The sequence below is a fragment of the Camponotus floridanus genome, unplaced genomic scaffold (assembly GCF_003227725.1).
Source record: "Camponotus floridanus strain SB8 unplaced genomic scaffold, Cflo_v7.5 scaffold320, whole genome shotgun sequence".
Lineage (NCBI taxonomy): Eukaryota > Metazoa > Arthropoda > Insecta > Hymenoptera > Formicidae > Camponotus > Camponotus floridanus.
Genome location: NW_020229460.1, coordinates 15,111 through 42,779, shown reverse-complemented (window position 1 = coordinate 42,779; position 27,669 = coordinate 15,111). Strand labels below are relative to the sequence as shown.

Sequence of the window (27,669 nt, the reverse complement as noted above, 5' to 3'; positions counted from 1 at the left end):
TCTCCTAATAACGCAAACGCGAAAATTTTCGAAAATTCGTTTCTTATTATTTATATTATCAGGAGAATATATTTTGCGAGGAGGTCGATGATGCGTTGATGACCTCTTTACAAATCATGTTCTCCTAATAACGCAAGCGTGAAAATTTTCGAAAATTCGTTTCTTATTATTTTATATTATCAGGAGAATATATTTTGCGAGGAGGTCGATGATGCGTTGATGACCTCTTTTACAAATCATGTTCTCCTAATAACGCAAGCGTGGAAAATTTTCGAAAATTCGTTTCTTATTATTTATATTATCAGGAGAATATATTTTGCGAGGAGGTCGATGATGCGTTGATGACCTCTTTACAAATCATGTTCTCCTAATAACGCAAGCGTGAAAATTTTCGAAAATTTGTTTCTTATTATTTTATATTATCAGGAGAATATATTTTGCGAGGAGGTCGATGATGCGTTGATGACCTCTTTACAAATCATGTTCTCCTAATAACGCAAGCGGAAAATTTTCGAAAATTCGTTCTTATTATAATTTATATTATCAGGAGAATATATTTTGCGAGGAGGTCGATGATGCGTTGATTGACCTCTTTACAAATCATGTTCTCCTAATAACGCAAGCGCGAAAATTTTCGAAAATTCGTTTCTTATTAATTTATATTATCAGGAGAATATATTTGCGAGGGAGGTCGATGTGCGTTGATGACCTCTTTACAAATCATGTTCTCCTAATAACGCAAGCGTGAAAATTTTCGAAAATTCGTTTCTTATAATTTTATATTATCAAGGAGAATATATTTTGCGAGGAGGTCGATTGATGCGTTGATGACCTCTTTACAAATCATGTTCTTCTAATAACGCAAGCGCGAAAATTTTCGAAAATTCGTTTCTTATAATTTTATATTATCAGGAGAATATATTTGCGAGGAGGTCGATGATGCGTTGATGACCTTTTACAAATCATGTTCTCCTAATAACGCAAAACGTGAAATTTTCGAAAATTTGTTTCTTATAATTTATATTATCAGGAGAATATATTTTGCGAGGAGGTCGATGATGCGTTGATGACCTCTTTACAAATCATGTTCTCCTAATAACGCAAGCGTGAAAATTTTCGAAAATTTCGTTTTTATTTTATATTATCAGGAGAATATATTTGCGAGGAGGTCGATGATGCGTTGATGACCTCTTTACAAATCATGTTCTCCTAATAACGCAACGCGAAAATTTTCGAAAATTCGTTTCTTATTATTTATATCAGGAGAATATATTTTGCGAGGAGGTCGATGATGCGTTGATGACCTCTTTACAAATCATGTTCTCCTAATAACGCAAGCGTGAAAATTTTCGAAAATTCGTTTCTTATATTTTATTTATCAGGAGAATATATTTGCGAGGAGGTCGATGATGCGTTGATGACCTCTTTACAAATCATGTTCTCCTAATAACGCAAGCTGAAAATTTTCGAAAATTCGTTTCTTATATTTATATTATCAGGAGAATATATTTGCGAGGAGGTCGATGATGCGTTGATGACCTCTTTACAAATCATGTTCTCCTAATAAGCGCGAAAATTTTCGAAAATTCGTTTCTTATAATTTATATTATCAGGAGAATATATTTGCGAGGAGGTCGATGATGCGTTGATGACCTCTTTACAAATCATGTTCTCCTAATAACGCAAGCACGTGAAAATTTTCGAAAATTCGTTTCTTATAATTTATATTATCAGGAGAATATATTTGCGAGGAGGTCGATGATGCGTTGATGACTCTTTACAAATCATGTTCTCCTAATAACGCAAACGCGAAAATTTTCGAAAATTCGTTTCTTATTATTTATATTATCAGGAGAATATATTTTGCGAGGAGGTCGATGATGCGTTGATGACCTCTTTACAAATCATGTTCTCCTAATAACGCAAGCGTGAAAATTTTCGAAAATTCGTTTCTTATTATTTTATATTATCAGGAGAATATATTTTGCGAGGAGGTCGATGATGCGTTGATGACCTCTTTACAAATCATGTTCTCCTAATAACGCAAGCGTGAAAATTTTCGAAAATTCGTTTCTTATTAATTTTATATTATCAGGAGAATATATTTGCGAGGAGGTCGATGATGCGTTGATGACCTCTTTACAAATCATGTTCTCCTAATAAGCAAACGTGAAAATTTTCGAAAATTTGTTTCTTATAATTTTATATTTCAGGAGAAATATATTTTTGCGAGGAGGTCNTGCGACCGGCCGTCCTATAGAGAATGAGAGAGACGCTCCCCTAATATCTACGCCGACATCTTTCGACTAAGAAGATTATTCGGCATGGAGCCGCTCGTTTCGGATCGCGCGTTTAAAACCGAAGATTTCTGCGACGACGATTCTCCTGTGGAGATATGGTACTATGACGCGAGCTCGCTCGAGGAAACGAGCTCCGTCCGTACGGACGACGGAGGATTTTAACCGAGGTACGGATCTCTTCTTGTATAACGCGCCGTTCTTTCCTTTCGCGTCTCTCGATACGTATTATTAATACACAGCTTTACATATTTCAGACGTCTCGACGTCGAAGGACGGAGTCGAAGGACGGAGTCGAAGAACGGCGTCGAAGAACGGCGTCGAAGGACGGAGTCGAAGAACGGCGTCTTCCCTTCCTCCCGATCTTCGCCCGCATCGCCTCCCTTCCCCTTGCGCGCGTCGAAACTCATCGTCGCTCGCGCGAACTGAGCTCGTTTCGCCGATCGAGCGCGCCGCATTTCCACGAGAGATTCGTCGTCGTCGTCGTCGTCGTCGTCGTCATAGAAGATATGTACGTGTCTGCGCACTCTTGCACGATCCTCCTCTATATTCTTGTCTTGTCCATATTCATATACTCCCTTTTACAGGGGTATTTATGGGTCATTTATGGTTGATTCGTAGGTCATTTACGGTTGATTTATAGTTCACTTATGGTTCGCTTATGGTTCACTTATGGTTCGCTTATGGTTCGCTTATGGTTCGCTTATGGTTCGCTTATGGTTCGCTTATGGTTCGCTTACGGTTCATTTACAAATGAACCCCGCGATCGTTTCGCCTCATTCGGGCGCGGTTATACGGGCAAGCGTACGGTTCGAGATCGCGATACATTCATTCGTCGCACGTAGCGTGTTCGACATCGCAGTAAAGCAAGTCGCAAAAGAATCGATAAATTAGGCGATAAGTCTTGTTTTGCAGCTCCTTTTTTTTTTTAAATGGTCGTTTGACATGGGTCTAAATGCGCATGTTTTTGTAAGACCGTTTATTTTAGATACTTCAGTCGTTCTTACAGATCGTTCTCACAGGTCGTTGCGAGTCTAGAAGAAATATAATATATATGATCGTTCTCACAGGTCGTTCTCACAGGTAATGACCTTGGCGACAAACGATTGAGTAATAGCTGATATTACGTCGTTCCCGAGAGCATTAAGAAGTAGCTCTTTGCATTCCGTATCGGTTCACAGGTCGTTCTCACAGGTCGTTCTCACAGGTCGTTCTTAGTCGTTCTTACAGGTCATTCGTATATATATAATAGTCATATATTTAATAGTCGTATATTTTAATCGCATATGTTTAATAATCGTATATTGTAATCGCCATATCGCATCCATCGTCGATAGTCGCGCGATCATCGAGATCAAACAGGGAGGAGGACTCGAAGACCCCGCGTTCTCTCGAACATTATATTAGAATATTATAATATAAGGTTCGCCGACTACTTCAAGTTCCCCCCCCGCAATCTCACTCGCGTATCGGCTGTGTAATTAGTTCATTATATTAAGCGTTATATTAAGCGTTATATTTAACGTTATACTAAGCGTTATACTAAGCGTTATATTAAGCGTTATAACCCTGTCGGAATTCATATAAACATCTCTTACTCGTAAAGCGATACGCTACATTCACCTCATTCACCTCCTCCTTGTCCTCCGACAAGTATCGCGAGACTAATATACACGCGCGTATCGCGTGCTTCGATATCGCGTCAAGTGGCTCGATTTTACGCCCATTAGAATATTATGCATTAAACGCGTTATATAAGTACGCGTAGATCGCGCACATTTTTTTGTACGAATGAAGAATAATTTTTTGTACGAATAAAAAAAATCATTTTTGTACGAATAATCATTTCTTTTCGATCACCTCTCTAGCGCGTCCTAGAGTATCTTTCCTCTCCCTTTTCTATTTTTTATACGAATAACGAATCATTTTTCTTTTAAAAAAAAAAAAAGTTCGCTCGATCATCCTTTTCGCGCGTCCGAGAGTATCTACCCTCCCCTTCCCTCGCCTCCTCCTTCTCCCTCGTACGACGCTTTCTCGCGTTCTGGAGAACGACGTATCGCCGAAGGACGCGCGCGCGCGATAGTTCGCTACCGTCCCGACCCCCGCGCGCCTCGCGAGAGCCATGACGCGCGTCGCGTTATCGCTCGCGCTGACGATATCCCTGCTCGCGGCCGTCGCGGCGACGCCGACCTACGATGACGTCGCGGAGGCGTTCCGTTATCTTCGAACCTACGGCTTTCTGGAGAACGAGGAGAATCATCAGCAGTCGTCGCTACTGGACAACGCGACCGCCCTGAGCGAAGCGCTATCGTTGTTTCAAGAATACTACGGTCTGCCGGGAAACGGCGTTCTGACCGTGGAAACGATTCGCGTCATGCGCAGGCCGCGATGCGGCGTCGCGGACATTCGCGCCTACAGCCCGTTGACGAGAAAGTGGCCGAGGACGCATCTCACGTGGAACTTCAAACTAGCGAACAGAAATACTCTGCGCACGACTCAGAGCGCGTTCGCTCTGTGGTCCGAGCAATCCGCTCTGACGTTCTCGCGCGACTCGCTGCGCCCCGATATACTGATATCCTATCAATCCGGCGCTCACGCGTACGAGAACAGCGACAACGGGGGCTCGTGCCCATCGCCGTTCGCGGGACCGGGATCGGTCGTCGCTCACGCGTTCTTTCCGACGAGAGAGCCCGATCAAGTGACCGAGTTGCACGTCGACGAGACGGAGCCGTGGCACATCACGCTGACCAGGCCCTCGTCGGACAGGCTGTATCTCCTTCAGACGCTGACACACGAGATCGGTCACACTCTGGGTCTGACTCACAGTATGAGGGATGACTCGGTCATGTACGCGTACACGCCTTCGGAGGAAAGACGATATCCGCTTAGGCTGAGCGTAGAGGACGTCGTAAACGTGCGAAATCTCTACGGATCGAGAGAGACGATGACTCCTACGATCGTCGATGCTACTCCGACGACTGCGGTGACGACCACGACGACAACGACGACGACGACGGCTTCGACGACGACAGCCGCGGCTCAGCCGACGACCGCGAAAACGATCGAGCCGCCGCTCGCTCCCTCCGATACCGCGGATCTATGCGCCTTGAAGCGCGTAGACGGAGCGCTAATCATGAATCGTCGCCTGTACGTCGCGCGTAAATGCAACGTGTGGCCCGTCGATATGAGGGAGAGACGCTACGGAGTGCCCTTCTCGTTCGCCGACTACTTTAAGTTCCTCCCCCGCAATCTCACTCGCGTATCGGCCGTGTATCAGAGACCGTCGGGCGATATCGCGATATTCGCCGGCGACTACGTCTACCTCGCCGATTCGAATTTTCATCTTAAAGCGGGATGGCCTAGATCCGTCGAATACGTCGGATTTCCCCGCGACGCTAGGATAAACGCCGCGATAAACACGCACGCCGGGCGCAGCTATGTCATATACAACGACGATAAAATAGCCGAGATAAACGACTGCGCGATGACCGTCGCGAGACACGGCGCTCTGCGGGATACGTTTTCCGGGATACCACCCGCGATAACGGCCGCCTTCCGCCACGTCGACAGTAATCTCTATTTTTTGAAGAAACGCGACTATTACGCGTACAGCGAGTTTCTAGACGCGATAATCGCAGCTGGTCCTTTCGATCTTAGCATACTGGGAATAGAATGCCCAGCCGATGGCATTCTGCGTCGATTGAGCGAACTCGTCTCCAAGCTGTATCGTCTGGAATACGCGTCCTTCGAAAGACCGCGCAACGACGATGACGACGACGACTAAGATCAGGAAATCCTGAAACCTAACGTTAAGATTACATTTAATATGCTGTTCTAAACCGCTGTTCTAAACCGCTTCTGCTGCATTAATTAACGTGCGCGCGTCGAGAATAAAGATATCGAGACGAGATCGCGTCGTATATAAGGCGCGTCTCGATCGTCGCGCGACATTTCCGACGATACTCGCGATTAACGCGCGTACGATTCTAAGCGGGCGTCTCCGACGAATTTCTCTCTCTCCTCGCGACGACCAACGTTAACGACGCCGTCGCCACCGCAGTGTTTTCCTATGAACATTGAAGACCTGTTCGCGAGACCGATCATGTTCGCCGGACTCGGACAGGAGTACCGCAGAGTGTTCGGGGACTCGTCCGCGACGCCCGCGACGCCCGCGACTCCGTCGGCGCCGCCGATGACGGGCCCCTTCGTCGCTCCGCCTAATCGTCGAGACAATTACGCGGCTTCCGCCAAGAACGAGGATACCACCCGCGATTGTTCGGACACTCCGCCCGTGATCAAGAAAGCTCGACTGTACACCGAGGACGAGTGAGTACGCGCGAGTTACCTCGCCCGAGCGCTCTCGATCTCCGCCTCGATCGGCTATTTTCGCATAATAACGTCGTCTTTTTTTTTTTCTCTACGATCTCGACAGATGGAATAGAAACTGCTGTTCAAACGCGAGATCAATTTCGCGAGACATCCGATTCGAACACTAGGAAGACGATATCCTCTGACCAAGACGGCGTACAAATATATCGACATCGCCGTAGCCGTGAAACGCGAATCTTGAGTCGACATCGTCCTAGGAGACTGCCATGGAAAGGAGATATCTCTGACGCCCGACATGTGGAAGGATCTGCTCGCTCTACGCAACGATATACTGCCGTATTTCGAGAACGATTTGGACGAGGCTGTTGCGCGCCCTCCGACGTCCATAATCGTCGGAACCGTGACGCTTCGATTCGGCAAGATAAACAATCTGAAGACGCTGCAATTCGAGACGCCGAAGAATCGCATCGCTCTGTCGCAATCCACCGTGAAGGCACTGTTCGTTCTCGAGCTGTGCGTCAATCGCATCGTCGCGTCGTTGACCGGCGTACTCGAGACCGTAGACGCCAAGTTATCGCGTTTTCTAGATATCGCGACGGAGACCGACCACCCCGGCGATATTCCGGAAGCGATTCGTCAGCACGAGCACTTCAACGCGAACGATCTGATCGACTGCGAGTTGCACGCTCTGCTATTCGGACTCTATCACAATTTGTAAGGCGAAACGATCGCGAGTACCGATATTATTCTCGACGTACATATGTATCTACGCATGTAACTTCGTGACATAATAAATAAATAAATAAATAACTAAATAAATAAATTGTACACGTAATTTATTCTCTCTCTTTCTCCTAGATTTACGTCACCCTCGTCTCTCCTTCGCGACGAATTCCCTCCTCCTCCTCGAAATAAATCTAATATACATCGTACATTATACATCGTATAAAATAATATTTTATATAAAATCGTACGTTATATAAATCGTACGTCATATCTCTTCCAGGCCTGCGTCGAACGCATCCGCTCCGCTCTATTATTAACGTCGATCTTATCTCTGTCTCGCGCCCGACGGGGCGATCGCCGCTTATCGCGCGCGTCTAGCGCGCCGCGTCCAGAGACGCTCCGACGCGCCGTATCCAGGGACGCGCACGCGCGCTCTCTCTCCCTCTCCCTCGCTCTCTCTTGCCCTCTCCCTCGCTCTCGCGCCCGCTCCCCTCGCCCCGCCGCTCCCTCGTCCTCCCCTCCGCGTGACGTCACGACCCACGGTCTCCTCCCTCTCGCCCCGCCACCCCCTCGCCCTCCCCCTCCGCGTGACGTCACGACCCTCCGTTTACCCACCCGACGGCGAGCGGCTCCCCTCGCCCTACCTACCCCCCCTGCTCACCCGCGCCGACGTCACCTTGCCCCTCGGATATCTTTCTATCTCTCTCGCTCTACGAAACCTCTCTCTCGCACCCGTACAAAAAGTGAGTTAGAACCGACCTATTCTCCCTACTAATTGCCATCCGGTATTTTTAGTACGTACAATGTTTGTGTAATGTCCATAAATATAATTTTGTTTTATGTATGAAAAATCAATGAAAAAATTTTAGGTGTTAGATTTAATTGAAATAAGACATGCTGCAATTCTGTCATTGTATTTCTATTTTAAACAAAATGAAATTTAAATTGAAATTTAATCATTATTAATATAAGTTTGCTGCTTATCCTAATAAGTATTATTTTATAAGGCAGCATCAACATATATAATCCATCCTCCCACAACTTATAAAATATATTTCCAGTTTTACAAATATGTTATTTCTTTCCTACTTCCATGCAATATCTAAACCTTATTCTTACAAGTAATCTATTCATACAAGTTATCGTTACGTAGAAAAAGATTATCTATGCACATAATTATATATAAGTATGTATATCCATAATTCTATAGTTCTATAGTACATAATTATTGTATACATATATATACATATGTGTGCGTGTGTGTAGAAATTTATATATTTGACTGCGCAACCATAATTATAGTTACATAAACATTTATTACATTTACCTTTGTAGACACAAATATAGTTACACAGAAATATTCCCTACATGTATAATGATAATTATATGTGTGTGTGTGTGTGTGTGTGTGTGTAGAAATGTGTAGAAATTTTCATATTTGACTGCGCAACCATAATTATAATTACATAGACATTTATTACATTTGCCTGCGTAGACACAAATATAGTTACGCAGAAATATTCCCTACATGTATAATGATAATCATTTATATATATATATATATATATATATATATATAATATATATGTATAATGATAATCATTTATATATATATATATATATATATATATATAAATGATTATATGTATATATATCAAAGCTGCCAGATCTCCGCCGCAAGCAACATGCAACACGGCGTGGAGGGGGTAATGAGGATGTAAGCGTAAGCATAGACTTAGGAAACTATAGACGGAGCGTAAACTTGTAACGGTACGGCCTATCCCGTGCGCCACGGACTGGCTCGCCGGTGCCAAGATTCGGGAGTAGATAGGAGAGTCAAGCGTACGAATCCTCTTTGATAATCAACAGGTCTTTATTGGTAGATAGTATCCAGATTAACTTAACCTACGCAGAGCTTATACCTAACTTATTCTATGTTGTGATTATAACTAACTATTACGCAAGCTTAGCCTACGACGGTGCGCTAGTACTTATTCTTCTAACTTAACCTACGGACGATTACGGTAACCTTAGCCTAGACGGTCGGTCGCGGTTTCGGTCGGCGAGCGGGTCGCGATTGCGGAGGGCGGCGGTGCGCGGAGGCCGAGTGCCGGGCAAACCCAGGCTGCGGAGAGGTCAGACCCGTCTCCGTCGGCGTGCACGGTCAGGAAGCCGAGTGCCGGGCAAACCCGGGCTGCGGAGAGGTCAGACCCGTCTCCGTCGGCGTGCGCGGTCAGGAGGCCGAGTGCCGGGCAAACCCAGGCGGCGGAGAGGGCAAACCCGTCTCCGTCGGCGTGCACGGTCAGGAAGCCGAATGCCGGGCAAACCCAGGCGGCAGAGAGGTCACACTCGTCTCCGTCGGCGGGAACGGTCAGGAAGCCGAATGCCGGGCAAACCCAGGCGGCGGAGAGGTCACACCTGTCTCCGTCGGCGGGAACGGTCAGGAAGCCGAATGCCGGGCAAACCCAGGCGGCGGAGAGGTCACACCCGTCTCCGTCGGCGGGAACGGTCAGGAAGCCGAATGCCGGGCAAACCCAGGCGGCGGAGAGGTCACTCCCGTCTCCGTCGGCAAGAGCGGTCAGGATTAAAGATGTCTCGGGTATTCCCAGAGGTTCAGAACTGGTCGGAAGCTGGAAAGGAATAAGGGTGTCGGTCTGTTGCGCGAGCCGGCTTTTATACGGCTCGAGAGCCCCCCACGCTCGCGTGCGTCAAGGAGGGAGTAGGACTCGGTGGGGAAACATAGGCGGGATCGCAGGTGGGCGCCAGAGGCGTCGAGTAAGGACTTTACTCGAGAAATTACTATAGTTAACTCTTTATTTTATGAACATAGGAACCGTATAAACAATATGAAGTGAACAAGAAACAAATGAACAATAACTATATACATATATATACAGTGACGACGACGGTGTCGTCACATCACCCCGCGCTCAGGGGGGCCCATCTAGACGCCGGGCCGCTCGGGGGCGGCCGTCTGGGTGGAACCTGATCACCCATCGGCCCGACGCGGTGCGGACCTTATATCTCCGCCCGATGATAGCCGATCCGGCGGGGACCTCGACTACGGTGCCGTCGCCCAAGCGGACGGGAATGGTCCCGGCAATAGGTGGCCTGGCGGTCTGCGGTCGGGTGGCGGGCGGTCCGGCGGGCGTGGATGGTCCGGTGGTTGCAGGCCGGGCGGTGGGCGATCCGACGGTCGCAGGTCGGATGATCGCTGGGCCGGCGGTCGTGGGCCGGGTAGTCGGCGGGCCGGGTTTCGCAGGCCGGGCGGTAGGTGGTCCGACGGTCGCAGGCCGGGCAGTACACGGCTCGGTGTTTGTTGGCCGGGGCATGGGAGCCCTGGTGGCGGTGTGCGCTTCGGTGTTCGGGGGCCTGGCTGTCGAGGCCTTGCTGGTCCTGGCAGCTGGTGGACGGCTGATAGCCGACCGGGGGTCGGCTAGGGCGGCGATCCTTCCGCGGCGGCGCGGCTTGATCTCCGGCGGCGTCGTTAGGATGATCGCCTTCCGCCGGTTTGCCTGGTCGGATCGCTGGATGGATGTCCCGGGCCGCGGCGGTCGTCGGGATCGTCCCGGGCTCGGGGTCGCTGGAGGCGGCTTGGCAGGCGTTGGCGGCGTCGTGGTCGGCGTGGGCCCGTTGGTGTCGGATTCGGAGCTGGAGCTGATTTCTCCAAAGAGATCGAAAACGTTGCGTCGGTCCATCGTGACTGTTACTCCGTGCAGGATCGCACGGTCTTATATACCCGCTGCGCTGCTCCTGGAGGGGATTTGTTCGCGGAATTTCCGATGGCTCGGGGTGTCTCGTGGTTCCAGGGGAAGTAGCGGAGTCCGGTCGCAGGTCGGGTAGTTGCTGCGCCGGCGGTCGTAGGCCGGGCAGTATGTGATCCGGCGTTCGTAGGCCGGGCAGTAGTTGGACCGGCGGTCGTAGGTCGGGTAGTAGCTGGACCGGCGGTCGTAGGTCGGGCAGTAGCTGGACCGGCGTTCGTAGGTCGGGCAGTAGCTGGACCGGCGGTCGTAGGTCGGGCAGTAGCTGGACCGGCGGTCGTAGGTCGGGCAGTAGCTGGACCGGCGGTCGTAGGTCGGACAGTAGCTGGACCGGCGGTCGTAGGTCGAGCAATAGGCGGTCCGCCATCCGCAGGTCGGGCAGTAGAGGGCCCGTGGCTCTAAGGAAAATTCCCTAGCAACGGAGTTCGTCCGAATGCTCCAAGGTGGCGGTACTTCGGCGTGGTCGGTAACTTTTGCCGGATTATGCGTCATCCTCGTCCACCCGAGGACTTTCTGGTATGTTCGGTTGCGGTTTCAGGTCCTGTACGTGGATATGCCGATGCCATTTCCCGTGTTCGTCGCGTAGATCCACGATGACTGAGGATATTATCCTGCGTACTTCCATGGGCCCCGAAAATCGAGGAGCGAGTTTGGCGTTAAACGCGTCGTCGCGGCTGGACAGGGGGCGTTCTCGCTTCCAAACCTTGTCGCCCACCCGGGGGCGCCAGTCGCGTCGCCTCATGTTATAATGGCGCTCCTGTTTTTGAAAGGCTCGGGCTAGGTGCACCCTGGCGACCTCATAGGCCTCTTCCAGGCGTTGTCGATGCGACTCCGGGGAAGTCGAGTTCGGCGTTGGTTGTCGCTCGGCAGGATGGGGAGGTGCCAGTTCGCGGCCGTGGAGCAGAAAGGCCGGGGTGTATCCGGTGGCCTCGTGTCGGGCGGTGTTCACCGCGAACTGCAACGCGTCGATGTGCTCGTCCCAATCCCGATGCCGGTTGCCTACGTATTGACTAATCATGGTCTTGATGGTCCGATTCGCCCTCTCCACCGGGTTGCAATGCGGCGCGTAGACAGGTGACGTGCGGTGCTGGATCCCGAATGACACCAGCAAGGTACGGAACTGGCGGGAGGTGAACTGGGTCCCGTTGTCCGAGATGAGTTGGCCCGGGCATCCATGCCGGTAGATGATGCGGCGGGTCACTTCTTTCGCCAGTGCCTTGTCGGTGGCGCGTCGCAGGGGAACCATCTCGACCCATTTGCTGAACCGGTCCTGGGCGGTCAGGAGCCAGACATGTCCACGGACCGAGCGTGGCAGAGGACCGACTAGATCCACTGAGACTTGCTGCCACGGGGCGGTTACTGGGGTAGCGTGTAGGTTCCCGGCTGGTCGTTGTTGCGGCACCTTGTGGGCTAGGCAGCTCGGAAGCTCCGAACGTACCGGGCTGTCTCCCGGAACATCCCCGGCCAGTGGTACAACCGGGCGAGTCGGGCGATGGTCTTAGCCACTCCTAGATGCCCTGCGGTTGGGTCGTCGTGTAGCCAGCGTAGAATGTCGAGCCGCTGTTCCCGAGGGACGCATTGTTTCCATTGCTCGGTGGAGGGTACCTCGCTAAAATCCAGGTCGTGTAGCACATGTCGAAACAGTTGGCCATCACGTATTTCGTAATCGGGGTACTCGTCTGGTCGGCTCTTTACTTCTCTAAGGAGGCGTTGGTACCATGGACACGCTATCCGGTGTTGCATTGCGTTGAGCTGCGGCTCCCGGGAGAGGGCATCGGCTACTTGATTTTGTCCTCCTCTTCTATAGTGTATGGTGAAGTCGAACTGTTGCAGTTCGAAGAGCCACCGTCCCAAGCGTCCGGATGGGTTTTCCAGATGTTGCAACCACTTGAGGGACTGGTGGTCTGTTACGACGGTGAATCGATACCCCTCCAAGTAGTCTCGCATTCGCCGGATTCCCCATACCACGGCGAGACATTCCAACTCGGTCGCACTGTAGTTCCGTTCGGCACTGTTGAGCGTTCGGCTGGCGTATGCGATTACTCGCTCTCCCTCCGTCTGGTGCTGCGTTAGCACGGCTCCTAGCCCATGTGAACTAGCATCGGTTTGTAGCAGGAACGGTTTCTGGAAGTCCGGGCAGGCCAGAACCAATGTGGAGGTCAATGCGTCTTTCAGTTGTTGAAAGGCCGCGTCTTCGGGGGTCCCCCATGTCCAGCCAGTTCGTTTTTTGGTCAGCGCTGTAAGCGGTGCCGCTAGTGTCGAAAAATCGGGATGAACCTCCGATACCACGAGGCCATTCCTAAAAATTGCCGGACCTTGCACACGGTGGTGGGAGCTGGCCAACTGGTGATGGCGCTGACTTTGTCTGGGTCCGTGTGTATCCCTTGTCGATCAATTACATGTCCTAGGTAACGGAGGCTCGGACGGCAGAAGTGGCATTTATCCGGGTTTAAGCGTAGCTTTTCTTTACGTAGTCGCCGGAATACCTCTCTCAAGTGCTGCAGGTGTTCGCTGAATGTCTTGCTGGCGATTATTATATCGTCCAAGTATACTAGGACGTTAGGTTCGAGGTCGGGGCCGATCACTGCGTCTAGCAACCGCTGGAAGGTCGCTGGGGCTGAGTGCAACCCGAAAGGCATGACCGTGAATTGGTACAAACCTTTCCCTGGTACGGTGAAGGCGGTTGCAGGTCGACTCTCTTGGTTCAGTGGTATCTGCCAGTAACCGCTCTTTAGGTCTAACGTTGTCAGGTATTTCGCCCCGCGTAACTTGTCGAGCGTAGCCGTGATGTGCGGCAAGGGATAGGCGTCTTTATCTGACATTGCATTCAGCCTGCGGAAATCGATGCAGAATCTATACTGCCCATCTTTCTTTCGAACTATGACGACCGGTGAGCTCCAAGCGCTGTTCGAGGGCTCGATGACGCCTTCGGCGAGCATTCGGTCGACCTCCTCATTGATGACGGCCTGCATGGCCGGGTTTCGAGGTCGGTACCGCTGTTTGATGGGCGGTCCAGGCTTTAGCCGGATGCGATGTTCGGTTCGGTCGGTTCGTCCCGTGATTACTTCAAACAATGGTAACTCGGCGGCTAGAAAGTTCCGGAGTTGCGCTTCTTCGTTTGCTTCGTTGTTTGGTCCGACGGTGATCGTGTTGGTCCGGGAAACCGTCCCGGTCTGGTTCAACGGAGGTGGCGGCAAAGTGAATCCCATCTTAGCCCATAGGTCGGTACCAATCAGCACAGCGCTAGCTAGCCCAGGGAGTATGCAGAAGTCGTGCCAATAGGTTCTCCCATGCCATCGGAGGGGCAGGCGCAATACCCCAGTGACCTCTACCCGTGTGTTATCGGCCAGGAGGACGTAGTCTCCTCGGTTCTGGGCTAGTCGGGGTATTCCGGGGAACAGTCGTGCAGTCTCTTCCTGTATGCACGAGACTTCAGATCCGGGGTCTATGAGAGCCGCGAACGGTTGTCGCCGGATGTGCACTTGGAGGTGCGGGCGCGGACGGTATTCTATTCGAGGCTGGGCTGGGAGACGGCCGCTACGCCCCGGCCCGTTGGGCGTTTCCCGTCGGCGGGTGACAGTCGCGAGTCAGGACACCATCCTTGCCGCATCGCGAGCAGAATTTTCTTGGTGGCCGCTTACAATCCACTCGAGTGTGGCCTCGCTGCTTACATCTCCAGCAGCATTCCTCCCGGTTGTAGGTGACGGCGGCTACTGATGGTTTGGCGGTCGCTGGAGTTCGATCCTGTCGACGGTGGTTGACTTCCTCAATCTTAGATATCCGGGTTCGGAGTTCACTCATGGTAAGCTGATCAGTGAGCGGAACATAGAGTTGGTGCTCGGGATTCATGTTCTCGTAGATTTGCTCCAGCTGTTCTCGCTCGGAGTATCCCCCAGCTCGGCGCATCATGGTGAGAAGCGTATTGGAGTATTCGCAAAACGACTCCCCCGGCTTTTGGGAGCGTCCGTTGACGTCTCGTTTTAGTCGCCTCAGGTATCCCGGCGGTAGGTAATAATCCCGGAACTGTTCGCAGAAACTGGCCCAAGTTCCTCAGGTATCGTGGTGGTTTCGATACCACAAGAGGGCGTCCCCTTTTAGTAATTCCGGTAGGCCCAAGAGTAAGTGGTCTTCTTCGAGGCCATAACTGATTCTTAGCTCTTCAACTCTCTCTAGGAATGAGAGCGGGTCCACTCCTTCGAAACGGTGGCCCCATTTCCAGATCTGGTTGATGATCTCGATGCGTTCCGTTGGACTCAAGGTGGGCATGGTTGTGGTTTCTCCTGGTACGTCACCGCTATTGTTCCTCGGGTTGTCGGACGGGTGGGCAGCGAAGTACAGGCGCAATCGGCGTCTCAGCAGGTCCACCTGGCCTGTGGTATCCACTTCGAACCGGTGGAGATATTCTACAAGCTGTTCTTTGGAAAGGTTATTAATCCACGCAGTCATGAGGCTTTTCGCTAGCTGGACTCTCCTTAAACGGTTCGGGCGCCATGTAACGGTACGGCCTATCCCGTGCGCCACGGACTGGCTCGCCGGTGCCAAGATTCGGGAGTAGATAGGAGAGTCAAGCGTACGAATCCTCTTTGATAATCAACAGGTCTTTATTGGTAGATAGTATCGATATTAACTTAACCTACGCAGAGCTTATACCTAACTTATTCTATGCTGTGATTATAACTAACTATTACGCAAGCTTAGCCTACGACGGTGCGCTAGTACTTATTCTTCTAACTTAACCTACGGACGATTACGGTAACCTTAGCCTAGACGGTCGGTCGCGGTTTCGGTCGGCGAGCGGGTCGCGATTGCGGAGGGCGGCGGTGCGCGGAGGCCGAGTGCCGGGCAAACCCAGGCTGCGGAGAGGTCAGACCCGTCTCCGTCGGCGTGCACGGACAGGAAGCCGAGTGCCGGGCAAACCCGGGCTGCGGAGAGGTCAGACCCGTCTCCGTCGGCGTGCGCGGTCAGGAGGCCGAGTGCCGGGCAAACCCAGGCGGCGGAGAGGGCAAACCCGTCTCCGTCGGCGTGCACGGTCAGGAAGCCGAATGCCGGGCAAACCCAGGCGGCAGAGAGGTCACACTCGTCTCCGTCGGCGGGAACGGTCAGGAAGCCGAATGCCGGGCAAACCCAGGCGGCGGAGAGGTCACTCCCGTCTCCGTCGGCAAGAGCGGTCAGGATTAAAGATGTCTCGGGTATTCCCAGAGGTTCAGAACTGGTCGGAAGCTGGAAAGGAATAAGGGTGTCGGTCTGTTGCGCGAGCTGGCTTTTATACGGCTCGAGAGCCCCCCACGCTCGCGTGCGTCAAGGAGGGAGTAGGACTCGGTGGGGAAACAGGCGGGATCGCAGGTGGGCGCCAGAGGCGTCGAGTAAGGAATTTACTCGAGAAATTACTATAGTTAACTCTTTATTTTATGAACATAGGAACCGTATAAACAATATGAACTGAACAAGAAACAAATGAACAATAACTATATACATATATATACAGTGACGACGACGGTGTCGTCACAAACTGTTACTTTAGGCAAGGGGGGTAGTGATAATCGGAAGGGGAAATAACAGGCAACTTCGACAAACTTCGATTGACTCGGAAACGTTCGGCTCACATACATACTAAATCTACATACGCGCATGAAAAGTGAAGCCTTTAGCTGTGAACCTGTAATAAGCTGTCGTATTTTTTTATAAAATGAATTATTGTGTTGTGTCCGGTTGTAAAAATCGGAAATATAAAAAAAATGCTGAGCAAGAAGAGAAAGAATTATTAAATCATTCGTTTGCGTTTCATTCGTAAGTATATACATTATTGTTGAGGTTATGTGTATATGAAACTCATATGATTTTAATAATTGAATTATTTGTTTAGATTTCCGCAGAATAATGAAAAGCGACAGAAATGGCTAGAAGTGTTACATTTAAATAATTCACCAAAATGGGGTGCTATATGTTCTGCCCATTTTAAGGAAACGGATTATGAAACAAATAATATGCGTCGAAGGCTTAAAGCAAATGCTGTTCCATTTGTAAATAATTGAAAAAAATTATATGTATATATACCCAAATAGCACAACATATCCTTAAGATATCTAGAGGATATCCCGAGTTTGTTTTTAACAAGATCTTCTGTATATCCTTTAGATATATTCTGAACATGTGTGCTGTATGGCTATATTATATATACATATAAATGCGAATAAACTTATCTCTACTTAATGATGTATTCACATATCGATCTATTTTAATCTATTATTTTCTGTATAGTTATCTGAAGAGTATTCTTGCAAACTCGTATTAGACAGAAAACTCATTAGTGAGGAAAATGTACAAAATGTACAAAATGATGGAACTAGTAAGTATTGAAATTTATTATATAAAATCTACAGACATACATGTTAATTTAATAAATATAAGAAATAAAGGGCCACTAATATATCCATCACGAGATCTTGTGTATATATGTAAAATAACAGAAAATGCAATTAATAATTTTATACACAAAAATAAAACTTTAACACACTTCAACATGGATAATTTTACATCTAGAGTAATGCAAGAATTTGCAGATAGTAATATATTTGCCAAATTAAGGGAACATATTAATGATCAAGATTTTTTTAATAATCATAGAAATAATTTATTACGTGGTACGATTATGTTATATTCGAAAACAAAACTGACACATTATGTTAAAACGAAGCGTTTAGGCGAAAGACATAAATATAATAAACTTATATTATTTAAAGGACAATAAAACATGTTTTTGCAAGAAACTATATATTTTTCTAATTCCTTTCATTGCATTTGCGTTACTATAATTAACATTTTTTAGTTCATTTTATTATATATATTATACCTTTCTCTAAATATTATTCTAAAAAGCATAAAATATAAACTATTTTAATGTAGAAATATTAATAATACTAGTGCGAACATTTATCATAGGTTCTCAATTTCGTCTTCTTATTGTAATATCGTGTAATTATATAATGTTCTGATTCTAAACTTTTAAAGTTTTCAAATTATTCCTATTTCACTTTATAACAAAATAAAAAACAAGTCCTGTACTTTTTTTGTACATTAAAGTATATATTTTATAATTAATTTCTTAAAAAATTTTTATACATATTGTTCAAAATTAAAATGAACATGCGAGATCAAAAAACGCATATCGAAGTTCGCATCCTTTCGCTAATAAATTACGAGAATTTAAAATTAACGGGCGTCGAGAATCTTTTTCGAAATATCTGTTATTAGAAAAAAACTCGAACGCTCGAGTTTTCTCGCTTTTTTGCCACCAGAAAAAACGCTCGTTATTACCGCTGACAATATTATTGTCAACCGCCGTTGAAATTTACGCCGCTCATGGGCATGCGCGCCCATGCGTCACGATCAGCTGATCGCCAATCAGCTGATCTAAAAGGATTGCGCGCACAAAAAACAAACGACATCCATCGTGAGACGTCATTAACGACCAATGGCACACGCCGCAACAGTGTCACCGCTAAATTATGAAATTAATTGGTCCACGTCGAAGCGGGCCCAAAAATCCGCTCGCTTTATAATGGGCACCGCGCGTGGACCGCGCAAGTCTTGCACTTTCACAAGTCTCGCACTTATCGCTGCTCGCAGTACTTTAAACCGCTTTGAAAACCGCTTGTAAAACCGCAAACATATCGACCGCTTTCTCATTTGGACTTTCTCTTTGTCTCATCGGCGTCTGAAATTTATGTTACTTTTTTATTGTATTAATCTGTTAAATCGTGTGGTGTTTAAAATAAAAAATCAAAATCAAAAAAAGAATTACGTGTCGTGTGGAGTTTTTTTGTGTCAAGTAACTCTGTTCGCGGCCACCCAGCTGCCGCGTTTTCAAAATCTTGCGCTGTCGCAGCTATCCGCGCTCACTCGCGAACATTTTTGGTCCTTCGAGCCGGATTATATCCGCATCCGCAGTTTCGTGGGTGACGTTTCCAGTGCTGTGCAGTGCTGAAACAGACAAACAAATAAGTGAACAATGAGTGCCGACCTGAAAGTACTGTTAGAGGCTCAAACCGATATCCACGGACGAATGTCTCTTTCTGTGGATAATCTCAGGAAGATGGGGGTCGCAACATCACTCCCGGTGCCATCCAGGCTCGTCTCAGCATCCTCGACAATCTCTGGGGGAAACTCGAGGCCCAGCACGAGATGATTCGAGCAGCGCTAAAGGACAGATACTTGGAGAGTGAGTACGCTAAGTCTGACTTTATCGATTCGGCGGAATACACTTACGTGTCTCAGCGAAGCACGTTGACCGACTACGCAGAAAGTCTAAGGGCAGAATCAGTTACCGCGCCCAAAAGCGAGCCAAGGTCGGAGTCTTCGCCAAAAACCGCGTTGCCGCGTATAAAACTGCCGCCGTTCTCGGGCGCCTATGAAGACTGGCCTTCATTTCGGGATCTCTTCTTGTCTCTCGTGGGAGAAAATTCGTCGATCTCAAATATTGAGCGGTTCCACTATCTTCGCTCCTGCGTCAAAGGATCTGCAGAGAAATTAATTAGATCATTAACTGTCACAAGCGAGAATTACGACCGCGCGTGGGCGATCTTGGCTAAACATTTTGAAAATAAAAGGGAACTCATGCGTTTAAATTTCTCTACCTTCACTGCCGTCGGAAAGATGAAGTCTGAGTCCGCTGAAGAGCTGAGTCGCGTCCATCACGCTGTCACGGCCACCGTCAACGCGCAGGAGAGTATAGGAAGACCCATCCACTCGCATGGGATGGATCTCCTCAATCACCTAGTGATTGAGTTGTTCGACTCGCGAACACGTCTCGAGTGGGAATCTTCCACGAGCGATTCCCTCGACCCGCCAACTCACGAGGCTCTCGTAAACTTCATGAGCAAAAGAATCCTTACCTTAAACGCCGCTAAACCGAAGAACGCCACGAAGAACGCTAGGGAAACCTCACGGTCCGCTAAGTCTCACTTCGTGAGGAACGGGTTCGACGCTTCCAAGTGCGCCGCGTGCAAGGGCAAGCACACACTCATGCAGTGCCCTGAGTTCAAGGCCAAGTCCGCGAGCGAAAGAAAGTCATTCGTCGACACAAGCGGGCTCTGTTTTAATTGCCTCGGAAATCACGTGATGGCGAAATGTCAGTCCGTCAAAACGTGCTTTACTTGCAAATCGCGGCACCACACATTGTTGCATGACGCGTACGCGACACCAACATCGACACAAGAGGCAAGCACTTTTTCAACCACACACACTGCACACGATCACAAGGCGACTCTCCTCGCCACGGCGCGCGTCATCCTCAACGACCGCTCGGGACAACCTCACGACGTGCGAGCTCTGCTCGATCAAGGATCCGAGGTGTCTCTCGTCTCAGAAGATTTAGCTCAGCGCCTGCGGTTGGCGCGCACTCGCTGCTCAATGTCGGTAATTGGTGTTGGAGCACGGTCAGGATCCACCCGCGGAAGGATCACGCTCGCATTAAAGTCAAAGGCGACTGGAGCACCTCTCACTGTAGTCGCCTACGTCCTTCCAAGATTGTCTTCCTACCAGGGGCCAGCAGTTCGGGGCTCCACCACGTGGAGGCACATTCACGGCCTCACTTTGGCGGATCCACACTATCTGCAGCGAGACCCGATTCATCTTCTCCTCGGCGCCGATGTCTTTTCCTCCATCCTTCTCGATGGACTCCGAAAGGGCCGCGAGGACCAACCCGTCGCGCAGAGGACGACATTCGGGTGGATCTTGTCAGGAGGCTGCGGAGTGGTGACATCTAATGGCGTCGTCAGCTCCCTCCAGTGTGCTCTCGACCAAGACCTGAACGATCTGGTTCTAAGATTTTGGGAGCAAGAACGGGAACAGCCTGCTTCCGTCGCCCTCACACCAGATGAAGAACGATGCGAAGAAATCTTCAGTCGCACTCACGAGCGCCAAGAAGACGGGAGGTACCAGGTACGACTGCCGCTGGCTGGCTCTCTGCCACCTCTCACCCATACACGAAAATCCGCCGAGCGACTTTTCGCGGCAATGGAGCGACGTCGTTCCAGAGACGATGACTTCGACATGCTCTACTGCGACTTCCTAGAAGAATATGCAAGATTGAAGCACATGACTTTGGTCAATACACCGCTTGTGAGCAATACACCAGTATGCTACTTACCGCATCACGGCGTACTCCGAACTGCGAGCACAACCACCAGATTAAGGGTTGTCTTCAACGGATCTCAATGCACGCCTGCCGGAGACTCCCTTAATAAGAGTTTGCTGGTCGGAGCTAACCTTCTGCCAACTCTCGCTGATGTCCTGCTTCGCTGGCGTTGGCACCGTTTCGTCTTCGTCGCTGACATCGAGAAGATGTACAGGCAGATTCTCGTGCACCCCGAAGACCGAGACTTGCAGCGGATCCTGTGGAGACGGCAAGGCACCGACAACATCCAGGAATATCGGCTCAACACCGTGACGTACGGATTGGCCTGTGCTCCTTTCCTGGCGATCAGAACTCTTCGCCAATTAGCCGACGACGAAGAGCCCGGAAATCCCAAGGGAGCTGTCGTTTTGCGGCGCGACTGCTACGTTGATGACATCGTCACCGGCGCCAGTACTCTGTTCGAGGCAGTCGAAACGCAGAGGCAGTTACGCCGGCTCTGCATGGCGGGCGGGTTCCCCTTGAGGAAGTGATCCTCAAATCACGAGACCATCCTCGAGGACATCCCAAGGGAGCATCAACTCCAGCAGCCTCATCATGATTGGGAGGACGACGCTCATCCAACGCTGGGCCTGCGATGGCACCCCCGCAGCGACTTCTTCACGTTCCGACTTCAGCCTCGTGCAACTGGATCGCTGACGAAGCGACTGGTCTTGGCAGAGACGGCTCGGATCTTCGACCCTCTAGGTTGGTTAACTCCAGTCGTTGCTCGTGCCAAGATTCTCATTCAGTCAGCCTGGATGAAGCACCTGGATTGAGACTCCCTACTGCCTAAGTCAGATGAGACTTTATGGAGACGCCTCCTTGACGACCTTCCGCTGTTGGAGCAGCTTCGGCTAAAACGATGGCTGAATACTGACGAGCAGCCACAAGTTGAGTTCCACGGGTTTGCTGACGCATCGGAGCGAGGTTACGCAGCAGCCGTCTACCTCCGCGTGGCGGGCTCCTCCGCTTCAATCAGTAGCCTGCTTGCTGCAAAAAGCAAGGTTGCACCCATTAAGCCCGTGTCTCTACCGCGTTTAGAATTGTGCGCCGCAGTGCTAGTCACTAACCTGACTTTCCATCTCCGCAAGACCTTAGGCTTGGTTTCAGCTCCAGTCACTTTATGGTCGGATTCCCGGGTGACTCTCCAATGGATCGAGGGTCATGCCTCCAGGTGGAAGACTTTCGTGGCCAACAGGGTGTCCCACATCCAGACGAAGCTTCCAGAGGCACGATAGCGACACATCCCAGGACGAGTCAACCCTGCCGACTGCGCTTCTCGAGGGATTGAGCCACGGGATCTTCTCAACCACTCCCTATGGTGGACGGGACCCCCATGGCTCGTCGAGGATCCGTCGCTCTGGCCACAGAACGACCACGCCATCCACGACGTCAAGGCGCCGGAGACGAGAGCAATCACCTCTCACTTGACGTCTGCACGGAGGACCGAACCGGAGATGCTCATCAGTTTCTCCGACCTCCATCGCCTCTTGAGAGTCACAGCTTGGTGTTGCCGATGGAGAGGCAACCCACCGAGCTCCAAGGCTCACCTCAACCTCACGGCCGACGAGTTGGAGGCGGCCCTGCTCCGCTTGGTGCAATCTCACCATTTCTCCAAGGAGATCACCGCCCTAAAACAGAATAAAGGGTTAGTCAAGGGTCAGCTAGCGAATTTGACCCCCTTCCTCGACATTCATGGAATCCTTCGAGTTGGGGGCCGGCTGAAGCACGCAGTGCTCTCAGATGATGAGCGCCACCCAATCATCGTACCTTCGGCTTCGTGGCTGACACATCTTCTCGTCAGGGCTCATCACAGACGAACTCTCCACGGCGGGGTCCAGCTCACTCTCGGCCTGCTCCGCCTACGATATTGGATTCCTCGAGGTCGCTCCATCGTCAAGAGGGTCATCCACCGATGCGTAACGTGTGCAAGATGGAAGGCTGTAGTGCCGCAGCCCATGATGAGCGACCTTCCGACGGCGCGAGTCGCTCCAGCACGTCCATTCTTGCGGACTGGAGTTGATTACGCCGGGCCGATCCTGATCCGAACCACCAAGGGGAGAGGACACAAATCGCACAAAGGCTTCATCGCAGTTTTCATCTGCCTCACTACCAAGGCCGTACATCTGGAAGCCGCGTCGGATTATTCCACGGACGCATTCCTCGCTGCATTCTGGCGCTTCACTTCCCGTTGGGGCCTCTGCGAGGAAGTCTACTCGGATTGCGGCACAAATTTTGTCGGCGCAAACCGAGAATTGCGACTCCTGTTCCAGGCGTCGTCATCCGACGGCCGGCGCATCGCCCACACAGCAGCGTCCAACGGAATACGGTGGAGATTTAATCCGCCGGCGGCACCTCACTTCGGCGGGCTTTGGGAGGCAGCGGTGAAATCCACCAAACACCACCTGCAAAGAGTTCTAGGAGACACGACCCTCACCTTCGAGGAGATGTCTACATTCCTCACTCAGGTGGAGGCGTGCCTCAACTCTCGTCCACTTCAGGCGCTGTCCGATGACCACGACGACTTAACGGCGCTCACTCCGGGTCATTTTCTAATCGGGGCTCCTTTGCTGGCAGTGCCCGAACCTTTACTGGCAGACGTCAACGTCAACCTCTTGTCCCGCTGGAAACTTCTCCAACGGATGCGCGACCACTTTTGGGAAAGGTGGTCGCGGGAGTACATCAACTCACTGGCTTCCCGACCAAAGTGGTTGAAGGACACAGCAAGTCCCACCGTCGGCGGACTGTGTCTAGTGCGGTCGGACATCACTCCACCAACCCGATGGCCACTCGCTCGGATCACCAAGCTGCACCCTGGGGACGACGGCGTGACGCGCGTGGTCACTGTATGCACCGCATCTTCGGAGCTTGTCCGGCCTCTCATCAAGATCGTCCTCCTGCCTGGAGCCGACACCGCAGCATCAACGCACCCGGATTCGTGAGCGAAACAGAGCACCGTGTTTTATTTAATTTATTTGTTTTTTTTTCAATAATTTGTCCGTCCACGGAATTGTTTATCACGGCCGTCGTGCATTACCTCCGATAATCGCGCCGCGCGCTATCACATTTATCAATCACATTTTTTATATCACTTCCGAGCCGCTTCATTAACTTTTCTTTCTTCGGACTCCGCGTCAAAATTCAACTTTCACTGCACTCACAAAATCATTCACAGTATCACTTTATATATCTCACAAACACCGCACTACTTATTCTCGCGAAAGAATTATCACAACTGTTTAACACGTGTCTTCTCGTTACGTCACTTCGCATTCCATTCATCACTCATTTCACATCTCTCAATAGCACAGTTCGCGACACCTGTCTGTAACCGCTCACACTCAGAAATTTCGTCACGTACTGACGAGGCGGGCGGGATGTTCAAAATTAAAATGAACATGCGAGTTCAAAAAACGCATATCGAAGTTCGCATCCTTTCGCTAATAAATTACGAGAATTTAAAATTAACGGGCGTCGAGAATCTTCTCGAAATATCTGTTATTAGAAAAAAACTCGAACGCTCGAGTTTTCTCGCTTTTTTGCCACCAGAAAAAACGCTCGTTATTACCGCTGACAATATTATTGTCAACCGCCGTTGAAATTTACGCCGCTCATGGGCATGCGCGCCCATGCGTCACGCCCATCGCCAATCAGCTGATCTAAAAGGATTGCGCGCACAAAAAACAAACGACATCCATCGTGAGACGTCATTAACGACCAATGGCACACGCCGCAACAGTGTCACCGCTAAATTATGAAATTAATTGGTCCACGTCGAAGCGGGCCCAAAAATCCGCTCGCTTTATAATGGGCACCGCGCGTGGACCGCGCAAGTCTTGCACTTTCACAAGTCTCGCACTTATCGCTGCTCGCAGTACTTTAAACCGCTTTGAAAACCGCTTGTAAAACCGCAAACTCGAATATCGACCGCTTTCTCATTTGGACTTTCTCTTTGTCTCATCGGCGTCTGAAATTTATGTTACTTTTTTATTGTATTAATCTGTTAAATCGTGTGGTGTTTAAAATAAAAAATCAAAATCAAAAAAAGAATTACGTGTCGTGTGGAGTTTTTTTTGTGTCAAGTAACTCTGTTCGCGGCCACCCGGCTGCCGCGTTTTCAAAATCTTGCGCTGTCGCAGCTATCCGCGCTCACTCGCGAACACATCATCAAATTAGAAAGCCACTGGTTGAGATACATACATCCTTCTCATAACGTCGAACATATCCGAATCGTACGGAAATAGCCGAAGTTACTTGTTATTTCCCCTTACCGCGTTTATTACCTACCCCGCAGGCTTACGCTCCGTCTATAGTTTCCTAAGTCTATGGGTCGCCCTATCTAGAACAAAAAGGTATGTTTATCAACAGTATATAATATTATATTGTTACGTCCGGTGGACTTCACGATTCTTTTCTTTCATCAAAACGCTATTTTAAAAGTAATCAAAGATAGGCTCTAATTTGAAATGGAATCTAACTCGCGTAAATAAATAGTTAGTCTAAACACTGAGAGTGTCCAGTTGAGATAACACTAAGGAAAATCTAAATAAATTTTTAAATTATGAGACTCGGAAGTATAAGAAATTCGATTCACGGGTATCCATGATTATAACTTGGTTCGTCTCAGAGAGTTTGAACAAGAGCCTTTGGTCCTCGGAAAATTGACCAAAGGGTAAACATTAACAAATCTATGAAATTAATACTGCACGTGCGCTAGTTCGACAGGCCAGTCTCAATCGTCAAATCGTTAGGAGATAAGGAAATCAGCTCCTCGCTCCCACTCTCTACTTGACGGAGCCAAATCTCGAGCAAAAGGACTCAACCAATTAGAACCTGAAGACACTCCTCTCTTGCTGAAAATCTAACTATTTGGTCCTAGGAAGGGAGTAATAGAAATTATTTGATTGACTAAAAAAGATTCCCACCATCCAGAAGGGGGGAGGAGCAAGAACTTTTAAAATCACGAGCCGAAAGCGCGGAGAGACAGTTTTTCAACCAGTTTTTACGTAATCTCAACGTTTTTCCGCTTGACTTTTCCGCTTGCACCAGTTCGCAATATTTATAAATATATAATAAAAAAATATAGAATCAATCAAACAGTGTGAAGTGAGTGAGATCCCTGGGATCCTCCAGACGTTCCAGCAATCAACCACTTGTGGGGATTCCGACTCACCCTCCGGCCTAAAATCTTTTCATTTACCACGCACTCAATTATTAGTAAGTCTCATCTAATTGTTGCTCTCTTTTAAGTTGTCATTGACAAAGATTATTTTGTAATATACTACCTAAATCTATAACAACAATAATTATCTTCATTTCATTTTCATCTTATCAAATCAATCATTTAAATCTTGTTCTCTAGCTTATTTCTTTTCTTTAATCCACCTCCATACCATTCCTTGTTCGTTGAGAATCTCCGCAAGGCGATTCGCGAACATTTCCTTGTTCGTTGAGAATCTCTGCAAGGCGATTCACGAACATTCCTTTGTTCGTTCAGAATCTCCGCAAGGCGATTCACGAACGTTTCCTTATTCGTTGAGAATCTCCGCAAGGCGATTCACGAACATTCCTTTTATGGAGTCGCTAGGTTGAGTGTTCGCTCGATCTTAATCGGAAGAGTATGCGCTACTATCCGCAAGGTTGACGAGGTTTCCACTTAAATCAATTACTCGCAGTATGGATATCTATGTATAGTTTATTTTACACGTTTATTTACAGGGCCCTGAAAAGGACCGTTTGGATGCATGCGTTCGCGATACGATATCCGCGTAGTCGCCTTGGTATATCGGAAAGGTCCGCAGGAGCCGTCGTCGTCGTTATTGTTGACGTCTACCTCTGGTTTACGGCGCTTCGGTGGCTCCGTCTGCGTGGCCGCCGTGCTCGTGGGCGTCTCCCAGTCGGAGTCGGACTGAGTCTCCTGGTTCGCCGTTGATTTCGGCGGCTGCGTCACCTAGACTCCTCGGTGTGTCCGGCTGAATGCGGTGGTCTGCGTCCCCTGGGTTGTCCGGTGGATCGGAGAAGGAGGCAGAGGAGATAGAGCCGCTGGAACTGCCCAGGATGCTGGTGGTAAAGTGTATCGCTGTATCCGGATGTCCCAGGTGGCTAGCAGCTGCCTTGGTGGCCTGGTGAAGCGAGGCGGCTCCAGGTCAATTGGCTGCAGTGTCCACGGCAGCAAGGTGAAGGACACTCTCCTCTCCGGCTCGGCAACTGCACCGTACGACGGTCGAGGAATGCGGCTCGGCTGACGGCGAATGTTTTTGGAAGTTTTACCTTCCAATTCCAAAAGAGGAGTACTCTAGCTGATTGACGTATAGTGTTATTGACCCTATAGTCGGTTCGAGCTGAAACTCGAATTCGGCTTGCCGTGGTCGGCCTTATATAC

General features: G+C 49.4%; 5 protein-coding genes across 5 annotated transcripts; 4 read left to right on the top strand and 1 right to left on the bottom strand.

Moving 5' to 3' along the window:
• The first annotated feature begins 4,419 nt into the window (after nt 1–4,419).
• Nucleotides 4,420–6,081, top strand: LOC112638564 (matrix metalloproteinase-24-like). The gene has a single exon (XM_025410554.1). The coding sequence runs from the start codon at nt 4,420–4,422 to the stop codon at nt 6,079–6,081; it is 1,662 nt and encodes a 553-aa protein (XP_025266339.1).
• A 4,201-nt stretch (nt 6,082–10,282) lies between these two features.
• On the bottom strand, nt 10,283–11,050 carry LOC112638563 (vegetative cell wall protein gp1-like). The gene has a single exon (XM_025410553.1). It carries the CDS (start codon nt 11,048–11,050, stop codon nt 10,283–10,285), a length of 768 nt encoding a protein of 255 aa, XP_025266338.1.
• Nucleotides 11,051–19,121: 8,071 nt separating this feature from the next.
• Nucleotides 19,122–21,778, top strand: LOC112638562. The gene is made up of 2 exons (XM_025410552.1): nt 19,122–19,139; nt 19,202–21,778. The coding sequence occupies exons 1-2, from the start codon at nt 19,122–19,124 to the stop codon at nt 21,776–21,778; spliced, it is 2,595 nt and encodes an 864-aa protein (XP_025266337.1).
• A 104-nt stretch (nt 21,779–21,882) lies between these two features.
• On the top strand, nt 21,883–22,525 carry LOC112638561. The gene is made up of 2 exons (XM_025410551.1): nt 21,883–21,992; nt 22,102–22,525. Exons 1-2 carry the CDS (start codon nt 21,883–21,885, stop codon nt 22,523–22,525), a joined length of 534 nt encoding a protein of 177 aa, XP_025266336.1.
• A 219-nt stretch (nt 22,526–22,744) lies between these two features.
• Nucleotides 22,745–24,229, top strand: LOC112638560. The gene has a single exon (XM_025410550.1). It carries the CDS (start codon nt 22,745–22,747, stop codon nt 24,227–24,229), a length of 1,485 nt encoding a protein of 494 aa, XP_025266335.1.
• Nucleotides 24,230–27,669: the final 3,440 nt, after the last annotated feature.